We start from the raw sequence: 17,600 nt of genomic DNA, 5'->3' as shown, positions 1-17,600 counted from the left end.
TAGAGTAATGGTTGAGACAAAGCAGTGAAAGGTCCTGAAAGATACATAACGTCAGTCTTACCCAATACCCAATCTTTCTGTTTTATGAACACAAGGCTGCTGTACTTTATACCTCATACTTTAAATGCTTAGTATGAGGTATAAAATACAGCAATAAAGTGTTCATAAGACCTTTCACTGCTTCGTCTCAACCATTACTCAATGGCTCTGGTCTCAGCCACCGTGGTGGATATTTTGACATTCCGTTTTTTGTTTTTTTTATGTTGCCACTACTGTTGGAGCAGCCATAAACTACACAGGTTAATCCCAATGTTCTGGGCATCTTTGTAATGTTAGTGTTAGTAAAAAGCAGGTACTGTAAAAGAGTAACATTTGAGGCAGACTAACATCAGTCACTCTACAGTTCACTATAGTAGAAGAGGTGCCCCTGGTGAGGGTTTAAACCCTGCAGCTACGTCGAGTCCGTCTACAGGAAATACGTAAGCTGCGACCATGAGACCAGTTTTTTAATTCGTCTATATGGGGTGCAGAGAGGTAGAGAAGGAGGATTGGAAAGCCAAAGAGGAAGAGAAAAGGCTGTCCACCCCGCTGTGTGAAAAACAAAGACACTCTGTGAAAACAAACGAGCACAAACAAACTGTGACGTGTCCCTGTGAAATCTCTCAGCCAGCGGAAGAGCTTTGTGTAGAACCAGCAGGTATAGGCCTTCTTTTCTGGGGATGTTAGTTCAAGCTGGAGGGAAGACCCTTGGGATTGAGTGTTTGTGTGTGCATGTGTTTGTGTGTGTGCTTGTATTACTATATTTGTGAGAGCCAAAAGTCCCCTAATGTATAGCAGAATTTGAGATGGGATGACTATTTTCCTGGTCCTTGAGCAGTGGCGTTTCCAGGAATTACATTTTGGGCAGGCAAGATGTGTTAATTGTCGTCCCCCCTCTCACAATCAGTAGCACTACAGGTTTCCAAAGAGATATACAGTACCTGCCAGCCTAGGATACAAAGGCTGAAAGCCATGCATTTGCATTCGAATGGGTGATTGCGGGTCTCTATACGTGCAACGGCCAATCCGCTGTCCACTAATAGTTCTCAGATCTTGTTTTTGTCCTCAGTGTATGGATTTTGGCCAGGCAGAAATGGATTTGGACAGGCGGATGTCCTCGCCTTATTGTAGATACGCCTCTGTCCTTGAGAATGTTTTGAGATAGGTTTACGATAAGAAAAATATGAAGTTTGAGGTGAGCATTTAGAGCAAATTGTCCTAAAATGTGTAGTATTACAAGCGGGCGTGGACACATGTGATGCTTCATATTTTGGCACTGTCCCTCAGAGGTTAATGGTAATATGGAAATCATTTTCAAATAAGGTGTGTGTGTGTGTGTGTGTGTGTGTGTGTGTGTGTGTGTGTGTGTGTGTGTGTGTGTGTGTGTGTGTGTGTGTGCGCGTGTGTGTGTGCGTGTGTGCGTGCGTGTGTGTCTTGAATGGGAAACTAAAAGTCATCCTGTGTGTGTTGGTGTGTTGACCTAGATCACAGGGGGTCAAATAAAAGTCAGAACGGAAAACACACTGATCTGACTGAAGAGGAACAGCTCTGCATTGTACCAGCTCACACCCTGGGTCAAGATTGTTGAGCTGAACCTAAAGGTGGCAGGTCCGGTTTCAGGTTTGAGTGTGCATGTTTGTGCATATGTTTGTGCGTGCGTGTGCGTGAATGTGTGAGCATACATGCATGCTAGAGAGAGAGAGATAGACATGTTTGCCTCCTTTTAAATGGTCTAATTCAAAAGTGCTCAATTCAGGTAGCACGTAAGTGATGTTGTTTAATTCATGATTCAAATGTAAGCGGTAATAATTCTCGTCATAATTCATTTTACTCTTGTCTGGTTCTTGCTACTGTCAACGTTACAAACTCTGTTATAGTGTCATGGTGACTCCTTCAACAGCACAGCACGTGCCCTCATTAACATCCGGATTTCTGAGAACGAATGCAGGGTTGAGTTAGCCACAGCCCCCCTGGCTCCAGTCTTCAAAGGTAGCCGCTCTTCCTAGACTGCACTTCTGCTACCTTTAATAAACCCAGAGTTCCCCACAGAGCGGCCTGAGCCAATCACAGCATCTGGATAGACTCATTTATCTTTTTACAAACTGAAAGCATGAGGTCTGATCTCGTTCCCCTGGAACTTTAACAACACACTCTCTCCTGAAGACGTGGGAAGCGCGGTCTCAGAACAGCAGCACAACACTCAATTAGCTTAACACATAACTGGTCAAGTATGCTTTGCGTGAGTGTGGGTGATAGATTTATTTTTGGCATTTGTATGCTTTATTATTTCAGACAGGAGCATGGAGAGAGATGAGAAACCAAGGGCAGAGAGAGAGGAGATACACAGGAGACAAAACGGAGGGTCAGTCCTCGCACTCCCTTGCTTGGACCATAATGGTCTGTGCACTAACTGGCTGAGCCACCAGGCACGCACATGAGTGTGAGTGATAACTCACCATATTGGCAGCGTGTCCCTTGGAAGCCTTGTGGACACTGACATATCTGGTCTCCGCTCTCTGCACACCTGCCTCCATTGAAGCAGGTATTGGCACCACACACCCCTGCACAGCACAAAGTGCCACATTCATCATTATAGAACATAACTGATTATTTGTGTTTGGCCATCAGTTTGTTCACCCATCTATCTATTCCATCTATCCGTCTGTCCGTCCATCTATCCAATGGTTTGACAGACGACCCTCACGTCCTCCCAAGTTCAATTCACTTGGGAGGATGTGAGGGAAATCCATGCTGCTTTTGATGTACCCCCAGAGGTATTTCATCAATCATTTTGTATCGCCGGTGGGGATAAATACATTAATTTTGTTTTTGGAAAGGTAGAATGTCTTACGTTATGTTATTCTGAGTGTTAACATTTGTTGTGATGCATTGTGAGCTTGTAGATGGGCTATTTTCGCAATTTGACATACACATTACCGGTAGTATATAGGACTTAAGAAAGTTATTTTATCTTATCTATCCATTCCATCAAATGGATGGATATATGGATGATAGATAGATGGATGAATGGATCCATTCAGCCATGTTGATGAAATTGAATGAATGAATTAAAACTGTAAATGATGCATCACTACTTACTGTGCAAACAGCCCCTTTCATCACCCTTCTGCGTCCACCCAGGACAGCACTTATAGACTGTGTGCAAATCCATGTTATACACCTGCCTGTAGGTGGTATAGTAGCCTGTCCTGAAGAAGAAAAACGTTACAGTGTTGCAGAAAAGTATGAATTCAATTTGTATGTAAATACTGCTGACTGTCGATTTGCTGCAACTCAAGGGACTATCCTTCAGGGAAATTAAAATAATGAATTAATAAAAATAAAAGTCTAGTCCTAGTTGTCTATAAACATTCTGTGTCATGATGAAGAATTAAACAAATCAAACAAATCAAATTACATTCCCACCATGTTGTATACTTGTTTCTGGTCTACAAAGTGAATCATGCTTGCAATCAGAAGGTCACTGTGGCAATATATCTGGGAGGGGACAATTGAAGATACTGTAAGCACTGTCCCCTCAAAGGTTACTACTTACTACTATGAAAGTACCCGAGAGTGAATAAACAGCCAAAACATTGGACCGTAATAGCGCTAGTGTCGTAGGTTAACAGGCAGCCGTGGCCGAACGGTTTGCGGAGCGGTCTTGATATCGGAAGGTCGCTAGTTCGTATCCCTGGACCGGCACGTTAAAATTACCACCGCTGAAGTGCCCTTGAGCAAGGCATTGAACCCCTACTATGAAATGTTCTATGAGCCTGGCTGTAAACAAGTTCTTGAGCTTAGTCCAGTTACCCTGGGTAAAACAAACATTGCTTTGCTTTGCTTCGTCATTGAACAAAAGCCCAAGAAGTTTGTGCTGGACATCTTCCAGCTGTGGGTGTGTTTAAATCTACAATAATTATATATATTTTTTATATATACACAATTCCCCTGTGTATTTTCATTGAATTGGCCTAATCATGAAAACATTAGAAAATATCTAGTTCATTGTAAATGTAATAGTGGTCCTCACCTCCTCTCGTAGCCCACACACCAGCTGTGGCCAGTGCAACCCTGCCTCCATACCTTGACCATACGGGTGAATGCCTGGACACAAGGCTGACGTGCCCCCAGTATGGACATCTCCTGGTCGGCACACACATTTGGCCTGCACACGCAAACACACAAGACAGAAGAGAAAGACAGGGATATACAGACAGACAGATGAAAAAAGTAATAGAAGAGAGATCGAGGCACACACAGAGAAAGGTGGGATATGGTGAAATGTTCACAAACAGGCTAGCTGTGTTAGACACAAAAGTGCTAAAATTTACATTTGGTACTTTAATGCTTTTACTTGTGCTTATATTTTACTCATAAGCGTATTTCTACATTGTCGTATTGCAACTTTTACTTCAGAGCATGGGCTTGCTCCAGAACAGATGCAGACATGAACTGTAACTTGCTACACATAATGATGCACTCAAACAAAGGGACCCATACGGGGCAATAGTATACTTAGTATACAATGCTTCTAAAGTTGTATACTGTAGCATGATCACGTGTGCTCGAAAAATGCCATGGTTTGACCACCCAATAAACAACAAATTAAACACCACAGGAAACTCGTTTGCATGTGTCTGCCGTGTGGCTTTGTGTAGGGAATGCTGTATACAGAGTGTAAACAGTACATCTCTCTATTTTATTGTACACAGATGTGCAGTAAGCCTATACATCACTCGAAATCACAGCCCATACTGGTGACATTGGGGCAGGTACTCAGAACAGAATCCAGAGGTGTATTTGCAGTAGAGTAGACCATCTGGATTCAATATTCAGCTGCCATGGGTTAATTAGAGGAAGTACTAACCCTCCCTGGTCATGAAACATTCTCCAGTGTACATGTCCAGCAACACCATTTAGTTTCTAAAACATGTCATAAGGTTAGCAAAGAATGCATAGTCCAAATAATCTGCAATATGCATCAACACTACAATACTGCATGGACATCATAGCAGGGGCCAGGAAAGTGCTCCTCCTACTGGCCAAATAGTGAATACAAAACAACATTCAAAAGAGTTCAAGAATAGCAGGCAGCATGCAACACTTGCAAAAAAGATGGTTCAAACGTCAAAGAGTAATCATTTAATTAAACTGTACATTCAATGCGAATGATATCACACAAACCAAGCATTTACTGTTTTAAAATACATTTAAAATGTAAATAGTCTGACATGACAATTATATTCATGAATGAGTTCGATCGCTATTTAAATGAGACAAAATTTCAAAACACTTACATGCCAACCTGCAACTCCACAGACGATGCGATGCGTGCTGTGTTAAACGATATTACACACCAGAAGATAATGTCCAAGAACATTATTAATCTTATTGAAGAAAGAGCGAGAGAAGAAGTTTGGTGTTCAGATGGAGCAGCAGCCTTTGTCCGTCAAATATCACATCCTCGAGGATGTCAGGATCCTGACATTGAATTGAACGCATGCCTTGAGACCCGGTGTTGAAAACAGTTACGGCTACACACCAGTCAGACTGTCCGACCTACACACTACAATGCTGTAATACTCTGTCTGCACTCTGCAGCTCTGCACAGTCTGGACTCACTCACTCTCTCTCTCTCTGCCTCTGGTGTCTCTCTCTAGTCTCTGGTCTGGTCCACTTGGTCGTGTCGTCGTGTCTCTGAGTGGGATGAACGTTTGTGCAGTGCAGTGGCGTGAACGCAGTGTCATTCAAATTCCACAGTCACACGGTTAAAATAATAATCGTGTGAATAGTGGTTAGCTCTGATTCCATAGCCCTAATGCCATCTGATGAACGCATTAGAGCTAGACCCAGTTTCTACTTTTCAACAAGTAGATGTCCTACTCGACATGTGCGGGTTCTCTCAATTCAATGGAATGGAAGAGTAGAGTAGGGACACATGATACAACCACTGCAGGAGTGCAGGTGTAGCCTACTGGTTATTATTGACTAGACTACCCCACTCAAAGAGGGTTGCTTTTGTTACTCACTTAGGTAAGCCTACATCTTTAAAGATTTTACATAATATTCAAATAATGTAGTAAAATTGCACATAGCTAAGGCTATAATTTGGCATATTTTCATTTCATAAACTACAAAATATTCAGATAAATCTGCTCTGCCCGAACATTCAATAATCTCAAATTCCCCAGTTTTGTGAAAACTCACCCAAACTCCATAAAAAATACAAGGATACTAAAATCATCAATAATTTACTTTAAAGGTATATTCAGTGATTTCACTTAATTCAAATACTTATTTTTTTGTTTTGTTGTGATAATCCTCTCTACTATAGAGTGTGCTGACCATATAAGGAGTTCCTCCCTGTCCCCAGTTAACCCCTGGGGGTCAAAAAACCGTAGGTTTCGTTTTTGGCTCTCTATCCTGATTGGATGAAAGGGTCCCAGCCAAAAACGAAACCTAAGGTTTTTTGAGTGAAATCACTGAATATACCTTTAACCTTTTACAGTGGAGTCATCTGGCTTCTATAGCAAATAGGCTATACCTAGTTTTACGTGTTAGACATCTACAATATATTGTACACTGACAGTACTTTGAGTACAAATCTTTGACCATTCATACTTCAATTGAGTGAAAACGCAGAATCAAGGTCTTAATATAATACCCACATTTTATTCAAAAAGGTATCAAAGTACAACAGTGGACAGTGCTGGGAAGTTGATCAAAGAGCACAGTGAGCCCTGATAATCACTTGTCCATCACTTGATCCGCTCTGTGAATGGACATCTGCATATCTAAGCTCATGCAAAAATGGTGTTCATTGAAGTGAGTGACACATCGTTTGCTGAACTTTGAAATATTCAGATGAAAAAGCTTATATATTAGATATATTCCCAATATATTATTGTTCTCCCAGCTTGGTTTTTAAACTCCCTTTGCAATCACATCAAAACCAATAAAACTTGAGATTGCCCATACAAACATTTGACTATTAAGAGGATGAACTGATAACACAATAAAGCAAGAGAAGAAGTTGTTGGAAGTGCATGCAAGATATTGCCATCTGTGTACCTGTGAACAAAATAAATTGAGAACGGAGAGGCATGAAACTAAGTGGGAATGATGAGTAGGCTGCTCCGACAAGATGATTACCTATTCTATTGGGTCAAACAGTTCAAAGGTTAAAGTCACAGTCAAGGCAAAATTACATATTCAGTCATATCTAAAGGAACAACCGATGAAGTTGCATTCAGGATTTGCAACCCCACCCCCCATGGCGTATTTTAATTGAAAACATAAAGAGTGTCTGTCATCACAAGGAACCTTCTCACTGGAGGACACAGATTTCGGGGCCATGGTTGAGAGTTTCTCCAGCCCGATCATGCTCTCCAGTTCTGTGGGAGTGCAGGTATTCATCTCGCTCAGAGTGCTCCTCCTGGTACATACTGTGTCTCAGCTCCATTAGCAGAGCCTTGCCGTCACTGGAAGGAAGGTTCCCCAGGTAGTACTGAGGAGTCAGCTCTACAAGCCTACAGCAAGGAGAGAAAGACAAAATGAAGGAAGGTTCCCCAGGTAGTACTGAGGAGTCAGCTCGACAAGCCTACAGCGAGGAGAGAAAGAGAAAATGCTTGTTTATAAATGCAGTGTCATTACAATGGCAGCCCATTTCCACCACTGAATAGTAATAAAATACTTATTTTTTCCTCCTGCAATTGTGACTTGTATCACCGATTTCTTTGTCTCACAGTTGTTAGATGGGAAATTCAAAGAAAAACACATAATAATTACGATATGAAGTTGCGATTGTGAGGGGGGAAAACACCTCAGTATTCTGAGAAACAGCATACCGGTAGTAGGAATTGTTTAAAAAAAAGAAAAGAGTGAGTGAGAGAGAGAGGGGGGAGAGAGAGAGAACTACATAGAGCTTGCCTTTAATTAGGGTTAACTCCAAGTACCCAGTCCAAACAAGGACAATGTATTGCAATGACAAAAGTGTCCCCTTAACATACTGTACTGAGGAGGAAACTCACATGTGCGGGTGGACTTCTGAAACGGTGCGGATACAGTTATCATGAGAGATGGTGAAGTCGTGATACAGGACCCAGGGAGGGGGGCTGGGGCAGGGCTGGCGACACAGGTAGGACGACGAAGGGTGGAGATGAGCCACATGACGGTGAGTTAATAAAACATAGTTCCCTGAGCCGTCCACATCGTGGGCCACCTAATGCACACAAGAGCATTTCAATTCCAACAGGACAGTAAAGAAAATCAGTTGAGGTCATTAAATCAAGCAGGATTAGCAAGTAAAGGATCCCATGCAATGGAGTTACACAATTTCAGACAGTAAAGACTTCAAGGCGGGTAGTAGTAACAGATGAATATCTTTTGTTTTGATATTTTATTTTGAAACACCAAAACAAGCTTCAATGATGTTAAACTGAAGAACCTTGAATTACTAAACACTGAGTATTCATAATGTCTTGCTGCACTAGGACATTTCTTGATAGTACAAGTAAGACGCGCAAACGCGGGAAGCGAACGCAGCTCGTAAATTGCAATAACAACAATTAGAATAAATTACGTACTTCTTTTTTCTTTTTAGTTAGTCATTTTTTAAAGTTTTCTACTGTGTGTGTGTGTGTGTGTGTGTGTGTGTGTGTGTGGTTGTGTGTGTGTGTGTGTGTGTGTGTGTGTGTGTGCTACAGCTGCGCCCTCTGGTGGCGGGCGGGTGGTGTCACAGCGGGACAGACAGACACACAGACAGACATGATCTGCAGGGTCTCATAGTTAGTGCTGATCTGCAGGGTCTCATAGTTAGTGCTCATTGCATTCGCAATCATTGCATTCGCAATCATTGCATTCGCAATAATAAATACTAACCTGATTTAAAACATCCATTTATAAAGTAATCAAATAGTAATTAAAAAGGTAACCTTCCAACCCTTAATTAAAGTGAAATAACAGAATTGAATGGCTACAAAAATAAACAACATGAAGGATGAATATAATAGTCTGATTACTTTCAGGAATAACCCAGAGATGAGAGCCCGCTTGATGTTAGTGCAGTTGTCTTGGTAACCGAATGCAGGAGGTGATACAGGCAACTCGATTCGTTGCATCACTTCTAGCAGCTCCGCCCTGATTGTCACGGCCAATTGTAAGGCAGCAGGATTGAGGAAGTTTGTCGCACACCATGTCTCATCCTGATTATCTGTAATGTCAATATCACACAGACATATTATGACCATTGAGGTTAAATAAAGTACCGCTATAGCATTATACAGTATGCAGAAATATTGAATAATAATCATTTTAACACTTTAAAGGTCTTTAGAGTCATTCAGTAGCGTGTGTGATAATTCTCATTCGTTCCAGTGTAACAGTCACTTGATGTTTGAATATTAGGCTTAATGTGACTTTTGAAAAAGTAAAAATTACATTGTATTAACAAGATAAGTAAATATAATTTATTTAAATGTAAATAAATCATATTTCACCCGTTCAATCCAGGAAAGCGTGTGTGTGTGCGCGCATGTGTGTGTGTTTTTGTAAATTAACTTGATCATACTGAAGCTTGTCAGTGGATCAACCCAGTGTGCGTGCTCAAACGTACGCTCTGTGAAGGCTTTGTAAATGTTAATGAGAGTCATGTGGTCGCCCTCTGTGTGCAGTAGAGGGCGTCGAATATTGGCTGCGGCCTCCTCTTTGTTTGGAGCTGGCTTGGCGAAGCAAGGTGGAGCTGGTGGGACACAGAGGACACAGAGTTAAGGTACTTTCAGATGGGCAGCGATTAACGTGTCTAGTAATTCATTTTCAATGAGACCTGTGTTTCTTTTGTACACGTGGAGAAGTTGAGGGGCAACAACGCAAGCGTATTTCCTGTCAAATTGACGTGCGCGTGCTCGTTCTGTGCACACGCCCGTAACTGACTAGACCTAGATTGTGTTGAGCTTTTGTACGCTTGTGTTGTCACGCCCCTCATGAACAGACCTGGAGCAGACCTGTCGTTGATCCAGGCGACAACGTCTGCGTTAATTGATGCCCGTCTGAAAGTAGTACCTTTAATGTGGTTCACATTGAGTCCATATTGCTGATCACATCATTTGATTGGACAAGAGGCATTCGTTGTACCGCATCAGTACATGCGGTACAACCTAGCCCATGACTTAACTGCACCCTGTTTTTGGCGCTCGCTACATTTACAAAAAATACGTATATATAAACATTCGGATTTCAAATATAAAGTACTCACAATTTGTCCCACGGGTGTTAGTTAGTTGCTGCACCAGCGATTAGAATTGCTGCATCCCGCGTTGTTTAATAAAAAGCATTTTTATCCGAGTGCCCCGGCTACTTTTTTCAAACGGGGTTCGTTTGGGAAATCCACAGTTGCACACCGGGAGTGCACTCGCCTATTAGTCTGTATTGGCAGGGCGGTCAGCGTACATATATCGAACACACCGAGTGCCACCCTCCTCCCGACCGATAGGGGCGCGTAGTTGAAAGCCAATGGCAAAATAACAGCTCGGATAAAAATGCATTTTATTAAACAACGCGGGATGCAGAAATTCTAATCGCTGGTGCAGCAACTAACTAACACCCGTGGGACAAATTGTGAGTACTTTATATTTGAAATCCGAATGTTTATATATACGTTTTTTTTGTAAATGTAGCGAGCGCCAAAAACAGGGTGCAGTTAAGCCATGACTCTCGTATAAATACGAGAGTCATGAACCATGGCTAGGTACAACCAAGCTGGAATTATTCACTGCTAGCTACATTAGCCTGTCAGTTATTTGGAGAGCTGGGATTACGGGTGATATTTAGATTTGTAATTTCTCTACTGATAGTAAGAATCACAGCCGTGCTTACAGCACAACAGCCCTCCCTAGTAGTCTAGTGTGACAGCACAATTATCTCATGGGACTTTATATTGTGTTACCTGTTAGCATGGCAGCGATGGTCAGCAGTTCATCCACACAGTCGTACTCGCAGGCAGCGATAACAGCCTTGGCCAGAGGGGGAGCTAACGGAAGCTCCGACATGATGATCCCCACCTCTGACAGATTCCCATCATCATCCAGAGCTGCCAGGTAATCAAGGTCCTCCAGAGCCTGCATTAGAGCCTCAGGGTCTAGACATACAACAAATACACGTTATTTAACACATTGGCAAGTCTGCCCTGTGACATAATGGAGGACTACACCTGACTTGATATTTATGCATTATTTTCATTTTAATTGAGTGAGTAATACCATGAGTCAATGTCAGGCCCCCTTTACATGAGAACGGTGTCCATAGAAAATGGCAAAATAAAGTATCGTTTGCAGGGATCAACAGCGTTTTTGGGGGTTGAAAACGCAACCCCCGAAAACTCCTTCCAGAGTGGAAATCTTTGAAAAGGCTGTTTCCATGTGCAAAACGGTGAATCCGCAAAACGTGTGACCTCATGGCTCACAACGCTTATGTTTATTACATTGATGCAGAGCCGTAGGCGATATTTGGTGCTCCCTCACTCCCTCATCCTACGAATACAAATGTAGTGACTAACGATGGTGAATGTAAACCATGATGAAATTGTAAACAAATTAACAAACAGCCTTGTTGTTATAGGAAGTAGAACGGAAGTGGTTCTACTACGCGTGCCTGGTCTATCTGGCAGCCCATCACCGCCACCTAGCAACCTGGCATGCACATAACAGAGTGTTCAATCATTGTTGCGTCTCTGTGTAAAGGCTATATAAAAAATTAGAACGCAACAGGACTTTGCTGTTTTTTCTGGAGACTGTTGCCGTGTGATACAATTCTCATGTCTGGGACCAAAATCGACACTGGAGCGTGTACAATTGGAACCAAATGGACCTGTAAGTGTTAATTTAGTTCGATTTGTTCATTCTCAGAGTTACAGACCCATAAGGGTCCATGTGGACTCACAGTGGTCCCCGGGAGTCGGGACCCAACGTTGAGAAACAGTGGTGTACTCAATAATGACAGACCACTGCTAAAGAGAGTTTAGAATGAATATCCAGCAGAGATGGTAGCATCGTAAGGTACCTGGTCTGTCCAGGAACTTGCACTGTCCCATGTCAGCGATGTCCAGTCTCTTGAGCAGCAGCACTAGGTGGCTGAGGTTCTCCTCTGCCACACCTGGACAGCGAGCTTCCTTCATTCCCTCCTCGTACAGTGACTTGGGGTATAGACGCAAACACAGTCCTGAAGAACAGACATAAAAGGAGACTGGTATTAGACAACAAACCCTGACAGGTCAATTTCTGCACTCTCAAGAGTTAAATGAACCCTATGAGCTGATTGTATATATTTTATACAGTTGAACGCAGCTGAACTGCAGCACCATGCATCTGCATTTCAAACATTTAAATTTGACTGTCCTGAGTTCCCCAAATTTTTGGTGCAAGCGTAACTTTCAAGCATCACTTTCTTGTTTTGCAACAGAGATTGTCGACACCAAGCTGAACCATTTTATTATTAATAGGGACGTAGAGCCTTCGTCCTACTCCTCCTGCCCAACACTCCCCATTGATGTACACGGGCCAATTTTGTTCACATTGAAGCCATTGACAATGCCGGTTGCAGCACTGTGGATTCGAACCCACAACCTCCATTGGTGGTATTCCCCCTTCATTATTTTGCTTCTCTTTCTGGAAACAATCCAAAAGATGGACTTGCACTGTTGCGGGTTCAAATCCAGATCCAGACAACCTTTGTCACTTCACATCTCCCTCTCCCTCTCCCCATGTCAGCCTACTGTGCTATGAATAAAGGCATAAAAGCCAAAAAATAAATCTTAAAGAATTAAAATAATAATAAAGATGATTCTGACCATATTCCAATGTGGCTGCCAGAAAGCCATGAATTCTGACGTACCTGGCAGAGAACTGTTGACCCTCTGAGTGCGGATGTCTGCTTGGTGCTTGCTGATAGGCTGCAGGACCTGAGAATTTGCTCTTATTTGTGGATTGTAAACCTATTCAAATACATGAATAAGAAGTCATTTTTGAGCTGACTGCAATCATAGGGGGAAAAAATATTTTATTGCAATATAATTGACTTTAGTTATTGATATAAATGAAGTCACCGTTCTGAGCTGAAGGCCCGTGTCTATCACGTAGCGGATACCCGTCAGAGAGAAAGACGCCTCAGCCAGGGTGTCTGAGAGAATGACCCTCCGTCTAAACCCTGATCCTGCTGGTTCTTCAGCACCGTTCGACTCCCCGAGGCCAGCGTCAGGCTCCAGCTCATAGACTCGCTGGGTTGCAGCGCCCAGGCTGGCATGGAGGGGCACGATCTTCAATGGACCCAGCTGAGGACTTAGTGCTACAGACTCCTTCTCTAGCAGTAAACCACATTCTTCTATTTGCTAGTGTAAAAGGGATCAGATGAAGAGGCATTGTTGTTTATTCAACTGGTTTTTACTCTAACCTGGATTTGAATCCTGTTCGTCCACATGAGGAACTAATATGGGAGAAGAGGATTCAAATCCAGGACTTTTCAAATCAGTCCAAACACAACAACAACCCCACATGTATTAATTATTTCAAGCTAAAAGCTCACAATGCACCCAACACTTAATGAGCTTGTAGATTGTCCATTAAAAGAATAATAATAATAATAAATAAAAAACATTGTACAGTACCTGTGTGCTTGCCAGGAACACCATCACATCTCCTGCCTCGCCCCTGCGATGCAAATCCAGCACAGTGTGACAGGCAGCAACCAAGGGTTCTCTCCCCTGTGGTGGCTCGCGGTAAACTATCTCCACCTCACGTGATCCTCCTAGTGTCCTTTCTGTTGTCTCCGTGTCCACCTCCCCTACCTGGTCCGTGTCAAGCAACTCTGTGCTTATAGTGTCCAGTGTGAGGACAGGGATGTCTGGCCCCAGGAATGTGGTGAGGCGGGGCAACAGTGTCGGGTGGCTGAGAAGGACCACACGGAGGTCGTGTGGCCTCTGACTGCAGACATCACAGAGCAGGCCGAGGAGGACATCGGTGGGTACGGTGCGCTCCTGAAGTTCATCCAGCACGAGCACGCCGTACTGCCGCAGTAGTGGATCTGACATCATCTCCTCCAACAGAATAGAGTCTTTGACAAATCTGAGTGCAAATCAAAGAGGAAAAATTAAGAGTAAACAATGTAAAAAGATTTCATAATAAAAAATATGAGGTAAAACTCATTTTTCGATTTGTTCATGCCGTGAGCTGGCATCTCTCTGATTGGTTCACATAAGTCCCTGGTTTTAGAAATGCAGAATTTGAGATTAAGACCATTCCTTGAGATCTAAGAAAAGAAAGAATGGGTATGATTTAATCATATACTATTACTAATTAATACGGTTACGTCTGGGGTGTTTTTAAATCAGTGTTAATAAAGTGTCATAAAAATGCTTTATATGGTTGGATTGTTCCTTTAACATCGTTCTTCTGTACGTCAAAATATTGATTATCCTTCCTAACCTGAGCAGAGTGTCTGGTGTACAGCTGTCGTCATGTGGAACCCTGTATCCCACCTCCAAACCCAGGCTCAAATCCATCTCATCAGCCACTCGCAGCGCCAGGCTCCCAGCCGCTACAGAATGTGGCTGAGAGCAGCACACTAGCCCCTGAGAGAACTCGTGGGACAAAGCATACTCTACACACCACTGGGGCACCTGGAGGAAGAGGAGAGGGACATTAGTTTAACCTGAGTGTAAATGCGGCCAGCAGGTATTCATCTAACATCCTGTCCTACCTGGGTGCTCTTGCCGACGCCGCTGGGTGCACTGAGCAGCACCATGCTGTGGTCCTCCAGGTGCTCTAGCAGACTGCGCTTAAGCTTCGAAACGGGCAACAGATGCCTCTCTTCCAACAAGGCGTAGTAACGTGAGGAAAAGGGCAGGCCGTCATATGGGTTCACCTCCAGGTCTCCGAGATCCTCCTCCTCGCCGTCGTCGTCGAAATCCTTAGAGAGCAGGGACGAGACGGAGAGAGAGTCCAGAGGCCCGGGATGAGCCAGTGAAGTAGAGGTGCTTGCTGGATGCAACGACATCATCGGCAGAGAAATTTTGAATATGGACGAAGGAAAAGCCTCACGGAGAGGCTTAAGATCACCTAAAAGAAAAACAGGAAAAAAATGAAATGAATTTGTTTCCAATTATTGAGTGATCACTCACAAACTTTCAACCTTCCAGTACTATTGCAGAGGTTCCCAACCACTGGTACTCCCTCTGGTGGTACACAGTCGCCCCAAAAGAGGAGAAACAAGACAAAAGTGAAATTAAATATTTATATTAGTACAGGTAGTTCTTCTGAGTTCTTCTGACCAAGCAATTGGTTGAAATAGGCTATCCAGCCGTGCTGAAATGGGCATGACAGCACATCTAGCCATTAATAGACGCTTTGAGAACGGATTAATCACATCAAAATTTCATCAGAGCAGCAGCAATATTGGCTTAGGAATGGAACAAAAGGGGCATGTATACGCTCCTGTATTTTAACTAAATACATAAATCATATTTATTATGGTGTTAGATGGAGAGCCAAAATATTTTCTTAGGCGGTACTCCAGTATAAAAAGGTTGGGAACCAATGCTTCGATTTGCATGTCTCCATCATGGTTGCCTTTGCAGGGAGCTCACTCCTGACTGAGCTGCATTTTTGCCTCAGGCGGCACATCATCTCAGGATGGCACTAAGGGTGTTCTCAATATTAGTAATTTAATATGTAGTACAAAGTCTGAAGCTGATTATTGTAACATTTTAATAATTGCAGTATAATTAAATGCAGTAGAGACAAGAGACTGCTGTTGACAAACATTTGGACCAATGACAGATATTAGACAGCTTTGTTGAATACTTGATTCTGATTGGTCAATCAAGCCAGAAATTCTATAGTAGGGTATTTCCTTATATTATACCCAGCGTATAACCAGCGTTTAGAAATAGATGTGAGAAAAGGAGTGAACGCAGAATGGGAGGAGGTTGCAGACCGGCAGCAAGGAGTGAGTTGCAGTCACGCTGACTGAGGCTTGGATAAGAGCTGGGTAGACTCCTTAATATTGTTGAATTGTTCCGTTGTCTTCTCTTGATTGATTCTTGTTCAGAATTAAAGGGATTTGGGGCCTGACATAGGCCTACCAACAAGGAGGACTGGACCTGTATTGATTAAATGCCATTAAAAAAAACACATGCCTCCTTTGGCAGTGAAAATGGGATACAAAAATTGATTTACTCTATATTTCCGCATAGTGAATGACAGCCTTTGGTGTAAGGGGCAGAGATCACTGTTTCACAATAAGCCTTTTTTACAACACTCTTTATCTCTGGTGGGCGACACAAGTGTGACTGTCAAGAGACTCCAGTGGGACAAAATAAGCGCCAGAGCTCTGCCCTTATTATATGATCTCCTGTGATGTCACCACCAGTGAGCGAGTCCATTGAAACTGAACGCGGCCGCGCACGACCTGGATCACGCAAATAATACATTCATCATTCATGCACGCGGACCAATGGGCGCTTTTCATCAGGATAGGGTGCAATTATTTCAGCAGCAGTCAGAACAGAACACGATAAACGTCATCAACGTTGTCTATGCATGCGTTGAAAACAGGCATTATTACAATTGTGGTGGTGAACATTGCAATGTACAGACGGATAGAGTCGTGACACCCAGAAACCGGGACATCCCGACCCGGACAGTGATCATCATACCTCCCGGAGTCCGGGTGATGTCTTGTCTGTGTAGAAAACAAACAGTCGTGTGATGTTGATCTCATCTGTTGTCATGTGACGTCTAGGAGAGCCATGACGGAAACAAAGTCTGGGTAATCTGTCCTTCACGCTCCCATTTGGTCATTCCCTGTGTGTCTGTGTAATTCACCATTGACCGAGATCCATTAAACGAACGAACCGATCATAATCGTTGATATTGTCAGGGTTTCCGCCATGTTTGTGCCGTGTCACACGCGTGACGCGTCGTGCGTGTCACAGTGGGGCAGGTGGAGTCCACAGTCGAATGGGTGGAGCTGCTGTGTATGTTGTTGTGACTGTATCCTGGGAACCAGATGAATTTGCTCTCCTCAGGTTTCATTTGCTCTGAATGATGCCAGGGGCTACGGTTTTCCCCCAGATGAATTAACCACATTCAACCTGGCGTCTGTATATTTCGGGCATGTTATACGTGCAAATGTAATAAATTGTAAATACGACTGAAATTGCGTATATCTGTTATAAATATATACGGCATCGAAACCTCCAGTAGTTGCTAACGTTATTTCCCATTGGCTAGTGATATTATACATCTTTACTTTATCAGTTGGTTATTTTAGTTATCCCTTCACCTATTGGGAAGTGTGAATTTGATTTGTATTGAAGTTAATATGCTCAATATTCTCTCATGTACCTACCATACACATAAATGTGTATTTATTTATAAAAACTTTATTTGATTTTGCCTTTAAGCTCATATTTTTAAATGAGACGTGACTCCTTTGTGGCAAGTTTGACCGTGGGCGCGTTCGGAAATAGCGCACTGAGCGCACTGTGCAATGCAAACTAATAGGAGTGC

At 42.9% G+C, this 17,600-nt stretch overlaps 2 protein-coding genes across 2 annotated transcripts in view; both read right to left on the bottom strand.

The window, feature by feature from the left end:
• The window catches only part of egfem1 (EGF-like and EMI domain containing 1), an 89,117-nt gene extending 83,414 nt beyond the window's left edge, over window positions 1-5,703 (bottom strand). Inside the window, exons 1-4 of the mRNA XM_083773817.1 lie at window positions 5,340-5,703; window positions 4,073-4,207; window positions 3,139-3,248; window positions 2,496-2,600 (exon numbers count right to left, since the gene is read on the bottom strand). Of these exons, the coding sequence (XP_083629943.1) occupies window positions 2,496-2,600; window positions 3,139-3,248; window positions 4,073-4,207; window positions 5,340-5,422 (433 nt within the window). The 5' untranslated portion in view covers window positions 5,423-5,703. The remainder of the gene's footprint in view (window positions 1-2,495; window positions 2,601-3,138; window positions 3,249-4,072; window positions 4,208-5,339) is intronic.
• A 1,003-nt stretch (window positions 5,704-6,706) lies between these two features.
• Window positions 6,707-16,995, bottom strand: dqx1 (DEAQ box RNA-dependent ATPase 1). The gene is made up of 12 exons (XM_083773599.1): window positions 16,745-16,995; window positions 14,788-15,146; window positions 14,514-14,707; window positions 13,697-14,153; window positions 13,139-13,420; window positions 12,928-13,027; window positions 12,097-12,255; window positions 10,985-11,176; window positions 9,656-9,781; window positions 9,063-9,253; window positions 8,073-8,263; window positions 6,707-7,571 (listed from the first exon to the last, which is right to left on the bottom strand). The coding sequence occupies exons 2-12, from the start codon at window positions 15,085-15,087 to the stop codon at window positions 7,370-7,372; spliced, it is 2,394 nt and encodes a 797-aa protein (XP_083629725.1). The 5' UTR covers window positions 15,088-15,146; window positions 16,745-16,995; the 3' UTR covers window positions 6,707-7,369.
• Between the last annotated feature and the right edge of the window lie 605 nt (window positions 16,996-17,600).

The sequence above is a fragment of the Protomyctophum parallelum genome, assembly GCF_964188405.1.
Source record: "Protomyctophum parallelum genome assembly, chromosome: 9".
Taxonomy (NCBI): Eukaryota; Metazoa; Chordata; class Actinopteri; order Myctophiformes; family Myctophidae; genus Protomyctophum; species Protomyctophum parallelum.
The sequence above is the reverse complement of the archived record's forward strand: the minus strand, read 5'-3'. Positions and strand labels throughout refer to the sequence as shown.